This window comes from Melanerpes formicivorus, unplaced genomic scaffold (assembly GCF_026170545.1).
Source record: "Melanerpes formicivorus ecotype bairdi unplaced genomic scaffold, bMelFor1.0.p_v2 SCAF_1, whole genome shotgun sequence".
Classification (NCBI taxonomy): domain Eukaryota; kingdom Metazoa; phylum Chordata; class Aves; order Piciformes; family Picidae; genus Melanerpes; species Melanerpes formicivorus.
The window spans coordinates 26738655-26756666 of NW_027142353.1; the positions used below are offsets into that span (position 1 = coordinate 26738655).

The 18012-nt window shown below is 45.8% G+C and overlaps 1 protein-coding gene across 1 annotated transcript in view; it reads right to left on the minus strand.

Moving 5' to 3' along the window:
* Positions 1-2092: 2092 nt before the first annotated feature.
* Positions 2093-18012, minus strand: part of ECRG4 (ECRG4 augurin precursor) — a 29997-nt gene continuing 14077 nt past the window's right edge. Inside the window, exons 2-5 of the mRNA XM_068137700.1 lie at positions 8354-8453; positions 7619-7666; positions 5274-5431; positions 2093-2500 (exon numbers count right to left, since the gene is read on the minus strand). Of these exons, the coding sequence (XP_067993801.1) occupies positions 2339-2500; positions 5274-5431; positions 7619-7666; positions 8354-8453 (468 nt within the window). The 3' untranslated portion in view covers positions 2093-2338. The remainder of the gene's footprint in view (positions 2501-5273; positions 5432-7618; positions 7667-8353; positions 8454-18012) is intronic.

Below are 18012 nucleotides of genomic sequence, written 5' to 3' on the forward strand. Positions count from 1 at the left end.
TCTTCCTCACTTTTAGCATTGAGCAAGTCATCATATGGTATGGAATTGGTCACTTGGGGTCAGCTGTCTCACCTGTGTCCCCTGCCAGCCTCTCACAGATCCCTAACCTACTTGTTGGGAGACAACTTGAAACACAGGCAGCCTCAATGCTGTGCAAGCACTGTTCAACAACAGCAAAAATGTTGGTGTGTTATCAGCACTGGTTTAGTCACAGATCTGAAACATGGCATCATACATGTTGCTATGAAGGAAATTAACTATGGTCTAGCTAGGCCTCAATATGTGGTTGGAAACTAGTGTGCAACATATCAGAATCATAGAACGCACTGGGTTGGAAGGGACCTCCAAAGGTCATCTAGTCCAGCTCTGCTGCAGTAAGCAGCGACATCCCCAGGTAGATGAGGTAAATACACCACAAAGATCTGTTACTCAAAAATATTGGAAAAGATCATTGGAGAATCCAGAGGACAGAGATCGTAGTGTTCGTTGTGAGCTTGCAAGGCACAGAAAGCTACTGGAGTCAGCCTGCAGGGACAGACAGAGCTTACGAAGGCCTAGAGAGGGATGGTACTTATTTACAGGACTTTTTTATTATTTTTTTTTTTTTAGTGTTCCTTATTTGGCAGATCTGAATTCCTACTTGTTGTAAATTCTGGGAAATGATGGAAACTATCAGCATGGTTCAAGTGTTGCCAAACTGGTGCTGTGCTTTTTTGATAGGACACAAAATGGCAGTATTCTTCCAGGAATAGGTGTTTTCCAGCTGTGCAGAAGAGGGTGTGTTTGACTCACTGGGAGTTTTCCATATGTGTAATAAAGAGCCTTCTACCAAGGAAATACACCCGTTTAAACTGATGAAACTGGCAAGGATTCTGTTGAAAGCAAGCACTCCAAAAACTAGGGGAACGCTGAAGTTACGGAGCACATTAGGCTAGTGTGTATCCATGCGTGCAGAGGAGAAGTGACTAACATGTTTGTCCAATTTGGCTTCCCCAACAAAAAGCTGTCTCCTTGGAAGCATTCTTACAGGGAGTAGGATAGTGCTGGGCTGCCTCTCCCGGATACTAGGCCCTCACGCAATGAGGGCTTGAAGTAAAGTAGGAATTGTACTCAGAGTTAAGAAAGAAATGTAAAGAATGGTGTTGCTATGATCCATGCTTTGGAAATTTCTTGTAAGCTCTACATGGCAGACAGCTTAAAGCACTCATGCTGTCTGACTGCTGTACTTTGCAGTATACATTTCATCCGTCTTTATCCTGATTCTTCAGCTCTAGAAGTCATGGAGAATCTAGCTTCATTGCCCTTCTTTGGACACACGCCAGCAACTCTGTATTCCTTGTACTGAGGGGCCAAATACTTACTGTAGTATTTGAAGTGTGGCCTCATGCAGTACCAAGTACAAGGGGACAATCATTCCCCTAGTTCTGCTGACCATTCTATTTCTGACACAAGCCGCCTTTCTGTTGGCCATCTTGGCCACCCAGGCACACTGCTGGCTCATATTCAGCCAGCTGTCAGCCAACATCCCCAGGTCCTTTTCCACTGGGTACCTTTCCAACCACTTTTCCCCAAGTCTGTAGTTTCATGGGGTTGTTGTGACTCAAATGCAGCCTCTTTTAGGTTAGATTCTCTGCATCTCAGCAATTCTGAAGATGAGTTCCTGTATCTCTTTCCCTGGAGAGGTCTTTCTTTCCACAGGCTTTGCAGGTAGGTGAGCTCCTCTGTACTGAACTTAGCTTTAGTGAACATCTGTGTCCTTACTTCAAGAGGAGCTGTAGAAGGGCCACATCACACAAGTTTGGGGGGCTCTGTGAAGTAGGTATGGAAAAAACCAGAGGAGGCAGCAAGACAGCAGTTCAATTGAGAGGAATGGTTTTGGGTTGTTTTTCCCCAATAATAATCAGATTTACTTGCTGACATGAATTTGAATAAGCAGACACATCTGAAATGTATTGGCTCACATTAGATATTGTATATGCCAAACTAAATGATACAATGTAATTTTGCAATTGATTGTAGGAAAGCAAATGAAAAAGCCCTTTGAAAAGGAATCTGTAGTAATACACTTGGAATGAAACGTGCTGTCACAGACTACTAAACAATGGCAACCTGTTTATTTTCTCAAAAAACTTTATTCCTACAACACTTTCTATAGAGTGTACTACTAAGTAATGATGATTAAGAAAAAAGGTCATGTTGCTTCCTTTGAAGTTTGGCATTTCCTTTACTCTTGCCGTTTTACATGACTATAAGGGAAGCAGGGCCATTCTGAGTGAGGGAGGGCTCAGCCTTGCCCAATGCAGCCCTACAGGCACTAGCTGCAGTAGGATAAATGGCATTAGTAATCATCATAATTGACACCTGCTCCATGCCTGAAGGTGTGTGGATTTTGTGGCCCAATTGGTGAATCTTCATCATAATGGTGTTGATAGTATCCACCATAGTATTCATTCCGAGCACGCCCCAAGTTTGTCCAGTAGGAGATGTCATCTTCAAATTTCTGCAAAAAAATAGAAAATAGAATAGAATAAGAATAGAATTAAAAAAAAACAGGTTGGAAGAGACCTTCAAGATCATCGTGTCCAGCCCATCAACCAATCCAACCCACCTAAACAACTAAACCATGGCACCAAGCACCCCATCAAGTCTCCTTCTGAACACCTCCAAATGTCTCTTTCAGAAATGCAGATCTTTTATGTATTTGTCAAAATGAAATGTTTAGATCTAAGAAGGATTGTGACTTGCACCAACGTTCTCTGTGGGATTATCAGGGTCCCAAGTGCAGGAATCATTCTGCCCACCTACATCTGGGAGCCACCCCCACACCCTCTGCCCACCTTAAACTCAGAGCTCCTGCAGCTGAGGCATGTGCTAAGCATGTTTAATGTTTCTGTTACCTCTTCAGCAGTGAACTATGAAAACATTTCCATGTTTCGTACTTAAAAATTGAAAGGTTTGATTCTCTGTTGCCTTGTGCCTTTAGTAAAGATGTCCCTGACTGCAAAGTGGTGCACCAGGCTTTTGCTTTATGCCTGTGACCTTTCACTCTCATTTTGCATGGATAAAAGTGAAGGTACAGCGCAGCCTTCTAGCTATGGAAATGCAATAAGCAGTTCAATTCTGCTCATGCCAGCAGAGGGAAAAACCGTGTGCAAGGATATCAAATACTTGCCAAGGCAAAAACCTTTCCATCTGAATGAGTCTTTGGAAATATTTTTGGCTGAGATTTGAAAAAAAGAGTCTTGCAAAATACACAATGAATAAGTATGGCCTAAGTCTTTTGCTGGAACAAACAGCTATTTCATTGTTAAAACTGTGTCTTAATACTCAAGAAAACCTCCTAACTGAATTCATTGTATCCCACAACAGGCCTCATTTCAGTTTTTGAAATGCATACAGGAACTTAGAGAAGAATTCATCTTATCTTCAAGTTTTTTCCTTGCTACCTACTAGTATTTGCCCCCAGCCTTCAGTTTCTGATGCATAAAACCACATTTTTCCTACTGCTATTGGGGGCAGGGAAAGGGATATAGCCATGCTGTTAGAAGGTCTTTTTTATGTGCATAATGTCCAGGAGCAACAAAAAAATGTATCCTTCATTTTTCAGTCCAAGCAAAGGCTTATTTTCCTAATGGTTCCAGCTTTGAAAATGAGTGCATTCATCTTCTAAGCAATCCACATAACACGAAGGTCCAAAATGTACTCCAGATTGCCTGTGCCAGTGCAATCTCATTAAATGTATTCATGCAGCTAACACAAGCCAAGAACTCAACATCTATGACTATTTTTACCTCTTATTAAGGTAGGAATTATTCTGCATGTGGGACCACAAGTAAATGCACATTTTTTTTCTCTATTACAGTATCTCTTTAGTAGAGCTTTGTGCAGAGCTGGGTACTCCTGATTCCACATCAGCATTTTTAGAAGTTAGCTCTTTTTAAAGAAAAAAAAAGTCTTTTTCTCTCTTTTGAAGGGAAGTTGACTGCACACTACCAAATTATTTTTATAGAATCAACCAAGTTGGAAAAGACCTCAGAGATCATCAAGTCTAACCTATCACCTGTTACCTAACACCTCCTGACAACTAAACCATGGTTTCAAGTGCCACATCTAATCCTTTTTTGAACACCTCCAAGGACGGTGACTCCACCACCTCCCTGGGCAGCAAATTTCACTGGCCAATTACTCTTTCTGTGAAGAACTTTCTCCTCATCTCGAGCCTAAGCTTCCTGTGGCTCAGCTTGAGACTGTGTCCTCTTTTCTGGTGCTGGTTGCCTGGGAGAAGAGACCAACCCTCCACCTGGCTGCAACCTCCCTTCAGGTAGTTCTATACAGCAACAAGGTCTTCCCTGAGCCTCCTCCAGGCTAAACAACCCCAGCTCCCTCAGCCTCTCCTCATAGGGCTTGTGCTCGAAACCTCTCACAAGCCTTGTTGCCCTTCTCTGGACATGTTTGAGCAACTCAGTGTCTTTCTTGAATTGAGAAGCCCAGAACAGGACACAGTACTCAAGGTGAGGCCTAGCCAGTGCTGAGTACAGGGGCAGAATGACTTCCCTGCTCCTGCTGGCCACACTACTTCTTATGCAGGCCAGGATGCCATTGGCCTTCTTGGCCACCTGGGCACACTGCTGGCTCATGTTCAGCTTACTATCAACCAGTACCCCCAGGTCCCTTTCTGTGTGGCTGCTCTCCAGCCACTCCAACCCCAGCCTGTAGCACTGCAAGGAGTTGTTGTGACCAAAGTGCAGAATCTGGCATTGTTAAATGCCATCCTGTTGGACTCAAGACACAGCTGCCAGTGCTCACAATGCTTGGGAGTTGCCCACAGTGCAGAGGCACACCCATGCATTAGGTACGTGACAAAGTTAGTGCAGTTCCATTGAGGAATGTCAGTCATGACCAGTTTGGTGCTGATTTCTCAGCACATTCAAAAGGAAATTGATTGGGCTGAGGCTGCCAAATTAATTTCCTGGAATGCAATTGATTGCTTTGGGTCTGGCTGCCTATTTTTCAGGACAAACTTCATTTATACATCCATTATTAAACTTGAGTTCGGTAGCAGACAAGAGCTCCACAGAAGATTTTAATGTCGTCTTTCTCTACTAACACATAACACAGAAATCTAACAAATAACAGCACTTACATTTCTGTGCCACATTTGAAAAATAAATAAATCACAGTGTCTGTGAAGGGACACCAGGCAGTTTCTCCCTGGCTGCCCCCGTGGCTGTGTCCAGGCTCACAGCCCTTCACTCTGAAAGATTTCCACTCACCGCCTCATCAAACCCCAGGTACAGGAACTGCTGGTACCACTGCTGTACGTCGGGCTGGCTCCTATCCCACAGCTGGCGTCTCTGGCGTCTCAGGCTGCTTAGGAACTCCTTGGCTGCTGTTTCTTTCACTAACACCTCAGGCTTTGTGGCAGCAGGGGCTGAAATTAATTCCCCCCACACCCCAAAAAAAAAAAAAAAAAGGCATGCCAGGAAATTTTTAGTCAGCCTGAAGTGTACTGCTTGCAGCAAGTAAGAAAATGCTTCTCATTTGGCAGTACGATGCATGTAGCAGCAGTAGGGCTATAAACCCAGGAGTGTTGATGTGACAGGGCTTCTCAGCTACCCTCATTCTCTCAGATTTTGTAAAAGCTGTTCAAGCTCAAGAACAGCAGCTAAGTGAGAAATTTAAATAAATAAACCCAATGTGTTGAGGGGAAAAGAGGAGACTGGCCTGCTGTAGCTGTATTAGAAATTGAAATAAAGATGAGAAGTGATGCTAAAAAGCCTGAAGTAGCTGGGAAAACACTGCTGCCTTACCAGGCACACATAAAAAGATAAGATTTCTTTAATCTGTTGTGTGAAAACGCAGCCTTTAAATCATGGATGCTACTAAATGCCCAGTATGCCTGAAAGTAAAAGCCCAGCAGGCTTTCATGGCATACTGCTTGGAGGATGCACGGAAATGCTCTCAACCTGCCAGACTCAAACATGCCATCTGGCTGTCCCCATGCCTTGGAAGCAGACAGTTTGCTGTGGCTGCTAGGGGGATTTATGTATCTCTAAAAGGTATGGATGTGAGGACTGTCTAGCTCCCTGCCATGCTTGGAAATTATGAAATGTGGTATGATATTTGGTCTTCCCATGAAACAAGAAGGACATGTAAGGAACATCTTTACTTCAGAGGGTTCATTACAACAAGGGATAGACCAGGAATACTGATGTAGATAGGCATTCTTGGAGGATGTTGGGGGTCAAGACACACAGGGAAATCAGATGGAGATGTGAAAACTCTTGGAAGTAGAAGGTGTTTAGACTCACAGGGGGAGGAAAAAGACTACATCAGGAAGGAGATGCAAGAGGTAAAAGAATAGATGAATTGTAGCAGGAAGAGTGGGAAGCAGGAGGGTGCCCTGTAGTGATGAGCTGGAAACATAATTCACTGTGTGCTTGATCAGAGTGTTACTGCAGGAAAGTGAGACAGCTGAACAAATGTCATGTGAATGAACCTTGAACAAAGGACACTGCCAGCCAGGGACCTATACTGTGTGCTGGTCTGCTTGCTTTAGTGCACAACTGGAAAAGGGGAGTTATACTGGAATTAAGCAAACACATAATACCCTCCATCGATCAGTTCAAGGCTTTGCAGCTCTTCCTCATCTAGGCCATGTTGTCTGCGTGCTGCATAAGTCTCCCTTTAGGTGTTCTTCTCACCAGGGGACATGAACAAACAAGTGGACTGATGGTGTGATGCAGGGAGGCTTGCTATTGCAGGTGGTCGTGACTATCTGCATGCAAGCATTGCAGAGGAGTGAGTGAGGGAGGGAGGGAAACTATGTGCATAGAAAACAGCCATAGACGGGGCATGTGTTTTAGGGCTGTCAAGACCTGGTGGGCCATGCCAGAAGAAAAATCCAGTGAGCATTTAAGGCAGTCTTGCTGCAGAAGTGGGAGTGCCCCCTTAGCGTGTTGTAAGTTCTTTTGCTTCAGCCACAGAGCAGGCTGAGGAGAGGCAACGAAACCTTCCCCTTATCTGTTGCAAAGCTGTTTATCCCCAGCCAGCTCTGTTTCCACTCCCTTCCCTCAGCCAGTGAACCATTCGGTACATCTGCCCACCGGGCTTTGGCCCAGTCGCCCTTAGAGACATCAGTCTTGGAAGCATGTGTGGGGCCGAGAAGAGAAAAGGACCAAGCCAAGGTATTGCAAGCAAGCTCTGTTTGCACATTTTCTTCTCTGCACCTCAGCCAGTAGTATTGCCACATCTTACAATTCCTTGGAAAGTCTTGTGACTTCCCAGGGTTAACCATATCCACCATGCATATGCTGGACAAGGTAGGTGCATACTGCTTGTGACTGGGAGCCCTGGTTGTCATGAGGGGAGGGGGCCATGATAAGCAGAGCCTCCAGCCTGGCCAGTACAAAAGGGACAAGGAGGCACAGGAGGCTTAGCTATGGTACGTAGCAAGAGCAGTTGTGTGCAACCAGCTTTGAACTGAGTGTTTGTACAGTGCACCTCTGCCGGCCCTCTGTGAGCTGGAGACAGAGTGACAATATGTGGGCACCTTTGATCGTCAGCAACTTACTCAAGGAAAAAATAAGAGAAAGCATTTTGCTATCTCTTTACTTACCTTCACGTTTCTGAAGCAACAGTTTAAGCTTATGTCCCCTTGAAACATCTAGTCAAGTAAAAATAAAACACATACAAGTATGAAGAAGGAAACAAACCCAACAAATAATAATAATTTCTCAAAAAATACTGGAAGTGTTTTTGCCATAGCTCCAGCCCAACGGGCAAAACTCTGCAGCAAGTTTCTCCCTCTTTCATGCTTGAGCACAACATATGCAGGGAAGCTTCTGATGCTCCAGCCTCCTCTCCCCATCTCTTTTTGGCAAAGGAGCCCCTAAACTGGCCACTTTCCCCAGTTAAATTGTTATAATTTTAAGCAGAAGACCACAGCTGGTGCTGGTGTCATGACCTGGCGGCCAGGGTGGCACAGTAACCTGAAAAACCCTGGTCACTCAGCAAGGGGCACACTAACAACCAGCAGCTGCAAAATTTTGCTTCGCAGCTTGTCCCAAAGCACATCAAAGCTGTTGTCCTACTGAAGCCTCTTCCTAAAAGAGATCCAAGGCTTTAGTCTGTGGCTGAGCCGTGTAACAGGAGCCCTGCAAATGCTTGGCTGCTCCAAAATGCTTTGTTTAGCTCAAAAATAAGCTTTTTAAAATAGATGCTCAACTCGCACAAGTTCTGGAGCGATGAAAAAACTTCGCCTACTGGGGGTGCCAGGGGAGGTCTTTTCCGGGCTCCTGTAACCTACGGCACCGGTTAGGTTCCCCCACCCCGGACGCGGGCTCTCACTCACCGGGGGCCGCGCAGAGCAGCGGGAGGAGGAAGAGGAGGAGGGCAGCTGCAGGCAGGACCCCGTGGAGACACGGCGGCGGCATGGCGGCACGGCGACCCACCTGGGCGGGAGGAGATGGAGAGGATGGAGATGAGACGGAGACGGAGCGTAGGGTAGGGGCGCGCCCGCCCTCCCCACGCCGCGCCCCGGCCCGGCCGGCTCGGCCCGGCCTGACGCGACGCGACGGGGAGGGGCGGGGAGGCGCCCAGAGGAGAGGGACGAGGGCAGCCTGGTGGGCTTCTGCCCTGAGCTTGTGCCCTGTGCGCTGGAGCGCGGCGTCAGATGCGTTTCGGGCGGACAAGGCATCAAGCCTTTTCCTCGACGTGGAACATTTCACCAGTGTCCAGAAGCGGGTTTTTTTTTTTGTTTGGTTTTTTTTTTTGTTTGTTTGTTTGTTTGTTTTTTTAATATTTTTTTTTTTTTGGGTAGTTACACATAATCCAGTACAACTCCTGAAGACTTTTCAGCAAATGGTGCTGCCTTTTCTTACAGGGGAATTAAGAAAAAAAGTAGCTTCAGTATGTCTTTTAACTTTTCACTGCTGTAAAGGCAGTTCATCAGTTGTCTGTAACAGCAGACAGAAATCAAGACCTTGCCTTGCTGGCAAAACAAATCAGAATCAACCAAAGGTGAATTAGTTCAGGGTTTCTTTCTCTCTCCTTCCAAGTCCTCGGAATACTGCAAAGCGTTTCAACTGTTCAGCTTTAAAAAAAAAATTATTTGGATGTCTTTTTCTGTATCAGGCAGGGTAAGCATACACTAAGAACTCAGGGACCAAAAGCCAAACTCACAAATTAAAAGTCCTTATTCATCAGGATCAGGATTGTAATCCCCTCTAAAATTTCCTGCCTTTTCCTAATTCAGACTTAAGCTTCCCTCAGTGAATTCAGCTTCTCTCAGCTCTTTGCTCTGCAAATGCCAGAAACACCTCAAAAGAAGTCTAGCGAAATCCTTGTCCATCCTTGGACACAAACCTCCCTCTTCCTTTGCAGCAGACCCACAACACTCAGGAGACCATTATGGGCACTTGGCCTCTAGCTGAAGCTGTTCCAGGGTACACTGAGGGATCTGGGGGGAGGCAAGGGAGAGATGGGCTCTCTGTAACCTACTTGTGCAAAATCTGGCAAGCAATGTGCCTCAGCTCCCTGATCCATGGATTCTTTCCAGATTGCAGATGAATGTATGCGCACACACACTCTGTATATGCTGTATATATTGTAGTTGTATATAAATATGTCTACTGAGTACTTCACCATACTGTGTATGGTGAGGGAGCCATGCAGTGGTGGCAGATTGCTGAGATCAGATGTGGAGCTGTCAGTGCTATTTCTGGTACAGCTAATTGTGCGGGGTGGCAGGGAAGCCTCTATGTCTGGCTTCATCACTTACCATGAAATGCAGAAGGAGCACCTGCACAGACTGGGTCATCAGTGATTCCCCAGCCTGAATGTTCCTTCAGGAGACCACTCCTTATTGTCCCATGCATCTTTCCCCTTGTGAAAAAACAGTACTTGGAGCTGCAATTAACACCCATCACTTTGCCCCTCTCTTGTCCCCCAGCACCCTCAAACAAACACTCAGGCCTCTCAGCTCATCCCAGTTGAAGCAACATCTTGAAAAAGTGATGTGGTCCCTCCAACCAAAGCACCCTTTGGTTTCTGCAGGAGCCACAGATTCAAGAGGGCAGTGCAGAAGAGAGCAGCACCTTCCATACTCCTGTGATTTAAGCACTCCCACAGGAGGCTAGTGCCCCAGCTCCACTCCCAGGCAGCTGAGAACTGAAATTAGTTTGTCCTTTCTGTCACTGATTTTCAGTGTTTTTCCCTATAGCCCCATGTTTCAGGCCTCAGCAGACAGCACCATGTGTTGGAGCAAACACACTGACGCCTTCTGAATCAATGCATTCTTCCATCAGCTTAATGTTGACAACCTCTTTACTGAAACCATCCAAGATTTTTGGATAGCCAGTTGCAGAATGTAGCTAGAAGGGACAGAACTGAAGAGCGTGTATGTAAGGCTACATGAAAAAGCCATAATGTAGGTAATTTATAAAACCGGAGTGTAACTCATGAATATTTATGGTCGATGGCTACATTGGTAATGGCAAATGGTGTTTTGTTCAGCTGGTTGGTTTGTAATGAGACTTGCATGGGAACTGGGGCTCTGCAGAACTTCAGGTACCTGGTGCTTCTAGGCCAAGGGATTACAAAGAAACCTCCTCCAGATACCACATTTATCCCCATGACTGAAGAAACTGCTGAGATAAAGTGCTGTCAGGTGAAACCCAAAGAACAGACTCAAGTGCAGGTTAGTGCAGAAAATCATTGTTCTAGTGGTAGAGGAAGTGATGACAAAAGAATATAGTATTCATGGTTAAAGCGAGAGCAGTATCTTCCCAGAAAAGGTCACTTTCTTAGTTCAGGGGAAAGAAGTTTTTGACATAAAGTAAAAAAGTTGTGTAAAAATATAACACTTCTTTTCAGAGGCAGTGGGGAAAGGTCACTGCTAATTTTTAGTAGCAATCTTTATTTCTGTTCTGGGTTGTTGTAAGGATTAAGGCAGTGTTGCCCTGGCGTAGTAGTAAGACACAGGTTTTTGCTGAGCTTGTGACTACTGCATTATTATTAGTAGTATTTATCTTCAAGTGATTATCTGTGGCTATTGACATGCCTGCAGTACCCCTTTCTGCTGTTTGCCACTTAAAACCACAGCTACTGTGTACAGGACTCAGATACTGCTGTATCTTCCTGGGATCTCTCCATCAGCAGTGACATCACCCTCTTTAAAACATCCCTTCCTTAACATGGAGGAATTTAAGGCTCGTCTTAGGGCTTGGTTTACCTCTGTTAGCACAGTAGTGCTGGGAGCTCTCTGCCAGCATGGATGCACAGGATCCCCAAGAGGTCTAGGGAAGTAGGTTTGCTGGTAATGATGTCATTGGTTTAAATGTCTTTCATCACCACTGGTGACAATGGTAGGCTTTTGGTTTGGAGACTTCGTTGAAAGATGTTAATTACTGCCATCAGCAGGACTGTTCTCCAGACAGCTTTGGGATGAGGAGCAGTCAGCAGGGCCTCTTTCATGATGCCTGTAAAACTTCATCAAGCCCCTCACAGTAATGGGGACTGCTAATTGGAGGAAAGCCCACAGCAGGGTAGCAGGATGGAGCTGGCAGATTTCACTGTTTCCCCAGCGTGGGGCTGGGCTGTGGTCTTGCAATCCTGCATGTTGAGGCAGAAATTTGGGAGCAATCCAACAGAAAGCCACTCTGTGCCTGACCTTGAGAAACAATGGGTATAAGCCATTCAAGGGGCTTGCTGGAGCTGGAGAAATCCCAGTTGCTGGACCTACTGCCAGCCAGTGTTCTCTTTGGAGTCTGCAGGACTTAATGTACGTTTTTTAGGGTAAGCAGATAAGACTTTGTGTGATGTTTCAAACAGTTCTGCAATTCAATGCATGTTTGGCAACTGCTCAGAGAGCCCTGTTTCATCTGTGTAGTCTCTGAGTTTATGCTTCGTGGTTTTAAAGCCAGTGGCTTCTACATTTACCTAAAGTGTCATGGGCATGTGCAGTTGGTCTTAACACAGGGAAAAAATATCACTGCCGCAAAGCATCACTAAATTTTTAGGTGTTTGATTTTTTTATTAGTATTATTATTGTATGATTTGCCTTCACCTCATCACAGTAGGTGCTGGGAGAACGGCATTGTGTTCATTAAAATGTAAGAGGTGATAGCATCAGTAATGGCCACTCAAGGATATTCAGAAATACAAAGCACAAAGAATCATGTTAAAAAGATCGATCTTGGTTTCTTTCCTTCTTCCATTATTAAGCTTCATGTTTTCAAGCATTTCAATACAATAATGGTTTTTTTTTTCAATAGAGTGTAGATTAAATGCTTATGCAATCACAAGACTCCCTGTTTTTCACGGAAAAATCACCAAATACAACAGTACTTACTATAAAATACTAAGACCTGGCATAAGTTTACTAACTTAGTAGGTAGGTAGGTAGGTTGGAAATAGGCCAGGGATTGCAGGAGATGACACTTCATCTGTTGCAAAGAAGCACCATGAAGATTTGAATGATCTACTAAAAAGGCCCATTTGATCAAGAGCATTGCAGCCTTGAACAGTGTTCCCAACACGCAGAACAAGATTATTTTCTGTTAATAAGGTTTTTACAAAATCTCCCATCCGTACTGGCCTGGTCGTTAGCCTTAGGACAGAGGCACTCCAGACTGTTTTCTGCAGACCGTTCCAAGAAAACTGCAGGAGTCATATTTTCCTTCCAAACAGAAGAAAGAACATTTCTTTCCCATATGTTTTGAGTTTCATACTATTTCTTCCACTGCTTCAGAGTCCTCCCAGTATTGACAGGTCCTGTCCCAAGTCCCAGAACAAGAATCTTTAGTTTAGGGAAAAAGTATTTTTTGCTGGCTGTGAGTCTCATTGGACTAAAACATGGTTTGGGACGTGCTTTGTCCATTGCTTCTCAGGTGGTCACATTATTAGTTTGGTCGACAGCATTAATAAATACTTTAAATTTATATTCTCCATAGAAATTAGCTTCAAATAGTCTTTTTTATTCTTCCACCTTTTCCCCTGTTCTTGGCTACTGCTGATATTTTTTTGTAACTTCTGTCTGACCCTGTTAGATAAGAAATGGTGTCTTTTGGTCTGTCCATCCTCCTTCCTTCATTACCTGACAGTACTTTGCTGCCCTCACTACAGAATTAACCTTATTGCTCTTGTGATAAGCACAGTGAGAAGTCCACATCTCAGCTTGGTACTCTTTCAAAAGATAGTGGAATAGATAGGCATCTAGGCAGGTGTTTTGGTAAGGTTTCACTATGGACACACCTATTATTGGCAGCTCTTATGAGATACCCTTCTATAGATGACCTTCCATGGAACTCTAAGCCTTGGAACACCATGGGTGAGGGAATTAAGTGCTTGAGAGAGTTTGCTGTGAGAGAAGTGATGTATGGAGACTGTGGTACTCTGAATCCTGATAAAATTCCTGTGGGAGCAAGCCTTGCCTAAAAGCTCATCAAACTGGCTCCTCCTAATTATGCTACCATTCTAGCAAGCAGAATTGTGGCAAGAATTATGGGGGAATGCCTCCTACTGTTGGCCATTTCACTGACCAAATGACACAGTTGGAGGATAGTCTCACATGTGTTTCTTTGGTTTCAGCTATTGAAACTCTGTCTGGTGAGATAAAGAATTGCATGAAAGAGATGAAGGAGTAACTTAAAACCTCCACATCCAAATTGGCACAGGGAGATTGTAGTGGGTTAACACTCATTCTGAAAACAGGGTGGAGGGCTTGAGAGTGCTTTGCCCTCCCTGCAGGGCATTTTCCCCCTGGGAAACTGAGTCTGTTCCACTCCCCCCTCCTTGCCCAGGTGGGCAGTGATTTCTTTCCACAGGTCAGTGGCCCAAACAGGTTTCCCTTTTCTCTGCCACCCGTTCCTCCTCCATTCCTTCAGCCACCCCCACAAGGCATTGGCTACCATCCAGGAGTCAGTATAGAGGTAAAGCACTGGCCAGTTCTCTAGTTCCACTATATCCAGGGCCAGCTGGACAGGTTTTACCTCTGCGTACCAACTGGATTCGCCTTCTCCATCCCTTGCTTCCACCACTTGCCTTGTTGGGCTCCAGACAGCTGCCTTCCATCTCCGCTTGCTTCCTACAAGCCAGCAGGACCCATCTGTAAATAGAGCATAGCTCTTCTCGTTGTCAGGGAGATCGTTATATGGGGGAGCCTCCTCAGCACGGGTCACTGTCTGCTCTGCTGGCATTCCAAAGTCAGCACCCTCTGGCCAGTTGGTGATCACTTCCACTATGCCAGGGCATTCAAAGCTCCCCATCCAAGCTCGCTGAGTTATCAGGGCCATCCACTTACTCCAGGTGGCATCTGTGGCATGATGTGGGGTTGAGCCTCTCCCTTGGAACATCCAGGTCAGGACTGGAAGCCTTGGAGCTAGAAATAGAGGTGACTCAGTCCAAATTACCTCAGAGGCAGCCCGGACACCCTCATAGGCAGCTAGGATTTCCTTCTCTGTTGCAGTGTAGTTGGCCTGAGAGCCTTTGTACCCCTTACTCCAGAAACCTAGGGGCCTGCCCCTGGTTTCACCAGGAGCCTTCTGCCACAAGCTCCACGTGGGACCATTCTCATCGGCCGCAGTGTACAGCACATTCTTAGTCTCTGGTCCAGTTCGAACAGGTCCCAGAGCCATAGCATGGACCACCTCTTGTTTGATCTGGTCAAATGCTACCTGCTGCTCACATCCCCACACAAAATAATTTCTCTTCCATGTTACATGGAAGAGAGGTTTCACAATTTGACTGTACCCAGGGATGTGCATTTTCTGGAAACCCACAAGCCCCCAAAAGGACTGTGTCTCTTTCTTGTTCGTGGGTTGCACCATAGTGGCTACCCTGTTCATCACCTCCTGAGGGATGTGGTGACAGTCATCTTGCCATTGAACACCCAGGAACTGGAGCTCCCTGTCAGGCCCTTTGACCTTGTTTCTCTTTATGGCAAAGCCAACCTCCAACAGGATATTTATTATCCCCTTACCCTTCTGGTAAACTTCCTCTGCTGTCTCACCCCACACAATGATGTCATCAATGAACTGCAAATGCTCAGGGGCTCCACCTTTCTCTAAGGCAGTCTGGATCACCTCATGGCAGATGGTTGAGCTATGGACCCAGCCCTGAGGCAACCGATTCCACTGGTACTGTATTCCCACCCAGGTGAAAGCAAACTGTGGCCTGCATTCTTCTGCAATGGGAATGGAGAAAAAGGCATTACCAATGTCAGTTGTGGCATACCACTTGGCTGCCTTCGATTCCAGCTCATACTGGAGTTCCAGCATGTCCGGCACGGCAATGCTGATCAGAGGAGTCACTTCATTCAGGTCACAGTAGTCCACAGTCAGTCTCCATTCCCCATTTGCCTTCCACACTGGCCATATTGGGCTGTTGAAGGGGGAGTGAGCCTTGCTGATCACCCTCTGGCTCTCCAGTCATCGAATCAGTTGGTGTATGGGGTGCAGAGAGTCTCTGTTGGTCCTGTATTGCCTGCGATGTACTACACGAGAGGCAATAGGTAACTTCAAATCCTGCACCTTGTGGGTGCCCACTACAGAGGGGTCATCCGACAGCTCGGGCATGGTGGACAGCTGTTCTTTGCCTGCAGTCTCTACAGCTGCTACCCCAAATGCCCACTTGTGCCCCCTAGGGTCCTTGAAGCATCCCTCCTGCAGAAAGTCAATGCCAAGAATGCAAGGTGCATCTGGAGCAGTGACTATGTCATGCTTTCCCCATTCATTCCCAGTCAGGCTTATCTCAGCCTGCAGTACAGTCAGGTCTTGTGAGCCCCCTGTGACTCCTTGAATGCTTATGGGCTCAGCCCCTTTGTACCCCGATGGTATCAGGGTGCATTGGGCCCCTGCGTCCACCAGAGCTCAGTACTTCAGGGCTTCTGAAGTGCCAGGCCATTTCACATAGATGTCCCAGTACACTCTGTTGTCCCTGGCCTCCACCTGGCTGGAGGTAGGGCACTTCTAATGCTGGCAGTGATGCCCACACTTGTCACAGGGTCCTGTGTTACTAGAGGAAGGGTCTCTTGTGTGAGAGGGGCCACTCTGGGAAACTAGGGCAGCCCTTCTCCTGGATGAGTTATCCCTGTTGTGGCTACCTTGCAGTTCCCACACTCTGTTGCAGAGGGCAGAGGTGGGTTGACCATGCCAGGTGTCCATGTCCTCTCCATGGTCACAGAGGATCCTCCACAGAGACCCCCTTGACATCCCCTGATTGGCTTGGGGTGATTTCCTAGGGGAAGGTTGCCTGCTCCTGATTGTGACTCGAAAGAGAAAGAGTTTCCAGTGGGGTCCTGAGCAACAAGCAGCCTTTGACCAGATAAAGCATGAAGTAGTCCAAGCAATGGGTCTGGGACCTGTCCAAACTGGTCCAGACATTAAGAACATTTTGTACATGGCTGCAAGTGACAATGGTCTAACCTGGTGCTTGTGGCAAAGAGCTCCAGGTGAGACATGTGGACATCCTCTTGGTTTCTGGAGTTGAGGTTACAGAGGTTCAGAGGCTAATTATACTCCAACAGAAAAAGAGATTCTAGCTGCCTATGAAGGAGTAAAAGCTACATTTGAAGTAATTGGAACTGAGTCACAGCTTATTCTAGCTCCTAGATTACCAGTTTTGAATTGGATGTTCAAAGGTAAAGGTTCTACACCACATCATGCCACAGATTCCACGTGGTCCAAGTGGATGGCTCTGATAACACAGAGAGCTTGAATGAGAAATCTTGAAAGACCTGGTCTGGTGGAGGTGACTACAAGTTGGCCTGAAGGTACCAACTGTACTAAACCTCCAGAGGAGAGAGTAACTCGTGCTGAGGAACCTGTTCCTTACAATGACCTTTCTGATGATGAAAAGAAATATGCTTTGTTCACAGACGGTTCCTGTCGTCTTGTTGGAAACAAGCAAAGGTGGAAGTCTGCAGTGTGGAGTCCAACACGCCGAGTTGCAGAGGCAAAGGATGGAGAAGGAGAATCCAGTCAATTTGCAGAGGTAAAAGCTGTCCAGCTAGCTCTTGACGTAGCTGAATGTGAGAGATGGCCAAAGCTTTATCTCTACACTGACCCATGGATGGTAGCCAATGCTCTGTGGGGTTGGCTAAAGGACTGGAAAAAGAATGGTTGGCAGAGGAAAGGAAAACCCATTTGGGCAGCAGACCTGTGGCAGGACATTGCTGATTGAATTGAGAGAATTCCAGTGAAAGTGAGACACACTGATGCTCACATTCCCTAAGAGCAAAGCTACTGAGGAACAGCAACACAACCATCAGGCAGATCTAGCTGCAAGAGTTTCTCAAGTAGACACAGGCTCTGATTTTGATCCTGATTGGAAACACCGAGGTGAGATATTCTTAGCTCGGTGGGCTCACGATTTGTCAGGACATCAAGGCAGAGGTGTAACCTATCAGTGGGCTCATGACAGATCTGTAGGAAAAGGCTATGTTAAATAAATTATAGGCACCTCTGGAAAAAAAAAGAAGAAATTGAAGAGAAAGTGAATCCGCAGAACTGTGAAGCAGAGGTGAGCAGTTGGGATAATCATAAGGGGGCTGGACCCTCTTTTTTGGCAAGCACATAAAAGAAGGAAGTGCAATATTCAGAGTCTTAATCAGATCTTGAAAAAAAGAGCTACAGCTCTCTTCAAAATATTTTAATTGCAGACAAAAGGGACTTTTTCAGTGAAAAGTATGACTTGGGAGGAGATACCTTTCCTAGAAGCTTTTCACAAACTCTTTAAACAACATGAGAAATCTATCAGTGCCTCTGCTTTTCAGCAGATGCTCTTCTCAACTGCTGAGCTCCACTCCTCTTTCACAAAACCCCCAGTGTATGATCCAGGGATCTCACATAAGATCAGAACGGAGTTTTGGGACTATGCTAAGAAGGAGAGTAAGATCAGAGAAATTAAAGCAATGCCTACCTTGGAGAAGAAATTGAAAAGCACTGATTTCCAGAAACTTTTGTGTACTATAATGCATCAACATCCAGCAGTATGGAGTGGGGAAGAAGCAAT